Source organism: Terrapene carolina, unplaced genomic scaffold (genome assembly GCF_002925995.2).
Source record: "Terrapene carolina triunguis isolate 2854851 unplaced genomic scaffold, T_m_triunguis-2.0 Scaffold751, whole genome shotgun sequence".
NCBI lineage: Eukaryota > Metazoa > Chordata > Testudines > Emydidae > Terrapene > Terrapene triunguis.
The window spans coordinates 194,795-198,211 of record NW_020665102.1 but is presented as its reverse complement, the minus strand read 5'-3'; the positions used below and the strand labels follow the sequence as shown (position 1 = coordinate 198,211).

At 69.2% G+C, this 3,417-nt stretch overlaps 1 protein-coding gene across 1 annotated transcript in view; it reads left to right on the top strand.

Annotated features, from left to right (window-relative positions):
* GPS2 (G protein pathway suppressor 2) overlaps nucleotides 1–1,581 on the top strand; it is a 1,751-nt gene extending 170 nt beyond the window's left edge. The window contains exons 2-8 of the mRNA XM_026660342.1: nucleotides 61–143; nucleotides 246–414; nucleotides 498–584; nucleotides 860–939; nucleotides 1,090–1,185; nucleotides 1,266–1,325; nucleotides 1,414–1,581. Of these exons, the coding sequence (XP_026516127.1) occupies nucleotides 61–143; nucleotides 246–414; nucleotides 498–584; nucleotides 860–939; nucleotides 1,090–1,185; nucleotides 1,266–1,325; nucleotides 1,414–1,497 (659 nt within the window). The 3' untranslated portion in view covers nucleotides 1,498–1,581. The remainder of the gene's footprint in view (nucleotides 1–60; nucleotides 144–245; nucleotides 415–497; nucleotides 585–859; nucleotides 940–1,089; nucleotides 1,186–1,265; nucleotides 1,326–1,413) is intronic.
* The last annotated feature ends 1,836 nt before the right edge of the window (nucleotides 1,582–3,417 follow it).

Genomic DNA, 3,417 nt, shown 5'->3' with positions numbered 1-3,417 from the left:
GGGGGGGGGGGCGTGAGTGTGGGACCCCCCCTTCCCCGGTTCACCCTGGTCTCTCCGCAGGGAGCCCCGGGGGGCACAGCCGGGCCGGGACACTGATCTCGGCCGACCGGAGCAAGCAGATCTTCGCGCCCCCCGTGATCACGGTGAGTGTCGGGGGGCCGGGGGGGGGGGGGGGGACCCCCCCCGGGGGGGGGGGGGCGCGGGGGGGCCGCTGCCCCCCCCCCCTTTTCTCCCCCCCCGTCTAGCAGACGCGGCACTTTGCCACCCAGCCGGCCTTTGCACCCGGCACCCCAGAGCACGGGCAGTACCAGAGCGGGCAGGCTGGGCACAGCCCCTACGCCGTGGGGCAGGGCCAGCACTTCACCCCGGGCCAGGCCGTGCCCGTCAGCTACGCCAGCAGCCAGCCCATCCGCGGTGAGTCGGGGCCCACCGGGGGGTGGGGGGCAGGGGGGCACCAGGCCGGGGCACAGCTCTGACCCCCGCTCTCTGCCCCACAGGCCCCTCGGCCTTCCCCACCATGCAGTACCTGTCGCAGCAGCCGCCGGGGTACGCGCTCCATGGGCACTTCCCCCCCGCCCAGCCAGGTGAGACCCCCCCGCCCCCGCGCGAGGCCCCCCCCCCCCCCCCCCCGGGCCCCCCCCCCCCCCCCGGTGGGGCCCCCCCCCCCAACACCCCCTCCACCGGCCAGCGAGGAGAGAACTCCCCCAACTCCCCCTCACCCACCTGGCCGGGAGACACCCCTTCCTCCTTGTCCACTGAGCCCTGCCCCACTATCTCCTGCCCCCTGCCCCCCATTACCCTTCTGGTACCGAGCTCCACAGCATTGAGCCCTGCCCCCCCCCTTCTTTCTGTCTCTCAGGTTTCATCCCCCCCAGCACAACCATCCCCCTGCAGAAGCAACTGGAACATGCCAACCAGCAGTCCGGCTTCACCGACTCGGTGAGTCCTCCGGGGCCTGTCCCTGCTGGGGGGCGCCGGCTCCCCCCCGGCCCCAGGGTGGGGACTGGCTGGCTCAGGGGGGCGGGGAATGGGGCAGGGGCCTCTGCCCGGTGGGGTCTCTCCCCTAACACTCTGCTCCTGTCTCCGCAGTCGACCCTGCGCCCGATGCACCCCCAGGCCCTGCACCCCAACCAGACCCTGCTGCCCAGCCCCCAGCTCCCCGTCCAGATGCAGCCCGCCAGCAAGGTGAGCGTGCCCCCCCCCACGCCGTTCTCCGGGGGCCAGGCCCCCCACCTCTCTAACTCACCCGTCTTTGCTCCCCACAGTCTGGCCTGGCCTCCCCCGGGAGCTTCCCCCACGGCTCCACCCCCCAGCAGCCCCACACGGTGAGTGGGGGCCGGGTGACCCTGGGGGGGGGGGGTGAGGAGTCCACTGCCCCCCCGTTGTTAACCCTTGTCTGTCTGTCTCTTGCAGTCGGGCTTCCCCGCCAGCAGCCAGCCGGCCTCGCGTCATGCCTTCATCCAGCATGCCCAGGGCCAGCGCTTCTACCACAAGTGAGCCCCCGCCTGGCCCGCGGGGCGCCCAGCTCTGGGGAGGGGCCCGCACAGACGCGCCCCCCCCCCAATAAATGGGGAGATGCCACTTGCAGCGTGTGGTCTCTGGGCATTCGGGGGAAGCGGGGGGACTGCTGTGTGACCCAGGGATGGTCAGACACCCCCCCAGCCCCACCCACTGGGTGTCACATCCTGCCCTGGCACATAGCTCCATCCCCTGGGTGTGCCTGACCCCGCCCCATCTGTCACATCCTGCCCTGGCATGTAACTCCACCCCCTGGGTCTGCCTGATCCTGCCCCCTGTCTGTCATCCTGCCCCTGTGCATAGCTCCACCCCCTGGGTGTGCCTGATCCTGCCCCCTGTCTAAAGAACAGGAATACTTGTGGCACCTTAGAGACTAACAAATTTATTAGAGCATAAGCTTTCGTGGGCTACAACCCACTTCTTCGGATGTCATCCTGCCCCTGTGCATAGCTCCACCCCCTGGGTGTGCCTGATCCTGCCCCCCCCCCCCCCACAGCCCGCCCCCCCCCCCCCCCCCCCCCCCCCGGGGGCCCTATCTCTGCTCGCCCCCCCCCCCCCCCTCCCTTGCAGGCCAGGGCTCTGCCTGAGCAGTGAGGGGCTCCCCACCCCATTGGCCCAGGTGGCAAAACAGGGCGGGGGGGGGGGGGGGCCCCTCCCCCGGCCCCGGGGGGGAAAGGGGGGGACAGGCCCCGGGCCCCCCCGCGCGGGGGGGGGGGGGGGGGGGGGGGGGGGCGCGGGGGGCGGGGGGCGGGCCGGGGGGGGGGGGGGGCGGGGGGGGGGGGGGGGGGGAGAGGAGGGGAAAGAGAAGAGGAGGAGGAGAGAGACAGACACTTGGGCCCAATTAAAACCCAGGGCAGTGAGCTCCCCCTCGAGCCAAACTCAGGGGGTACCATGGGCCAGACCCCCCCCCCCCCCCCACACACACACACACTGAAATCTGGCCCCCCCCCCCCCATGCCAGCTGCTGCCCAACCCTGAGATCAGGGCCAGGAACACAGCCCTGCAATGCAGGAAGTGAAGAGGGAGGGGAAGCAGGCCCGTTTAGGACAGGAAGTGAACACTCTGAGTGGGGGAGATGGAGAGACCAGAGCAGGACACAGCAGAAGAAATGACCCAGAGCTTCATATTAAACTTCTTTTATTGAGACTGATTAACAAATGTGGGAGGGGCACAGTGGCCCCTTGACAGCAGGGCAAGGGAGGGTGAACCTGGGGAAGGGGGCAAGAGAGAGTGACCAAGGACACCCCCCATTTGCCCCCACCCCGAGAGCTCCAGCAGGGGGGCCCTCGGGCCTCCCTGGATCCACAGCAGGGGGGGGGGGAAGAAGGGGAGCAACTCCGCCCCTCGGCCAGGTGGGCCCCATCCTCCAAACAGCAGGGCAGATAGGGGCCCTTTTAGAGTGGGGGTGGGGCCAGAAGGGGGGCATCGCCCCTGGCAACAGCTGCCCCACAGCTGGGGGGGGGAACCACACAACAGGAAGCAGACAGCTCAGGGTCACCTCAACCAATGAGAAGGCAGCAGGATGCTGTGCCCCCCCCCCTCACTCACTAGCCTTTTTGACCCAGGAGAGGCTAAAAAGGGGGAGGGGTGGCCTGCAGGGAGAGGGGGCAGAGATTCTGTTTTCTGCTGGGTTTGGGCCCCCCCCCCCCATTTTCAGAGGGACCTGAGATCTGCAGGGACTTTGGGGGGGGCTCTGAGACCCACAATGGCCAGGTTTTGGGGACCCCATCCTCTGCAGGGTTTGGGGGGACATTCAAAAAATGCTTAGGGAGGCTTCCCACCCCGCTTCTGTCAATTCCTCTCCCTCCCTTTAAATAATCCCCCCCTCACGCCGATGTAGTGTTCTGAGCACCCCGGGGGGGAAGTGGGGGGAAGGGGGAGCCAAAAACAAACCCCGGG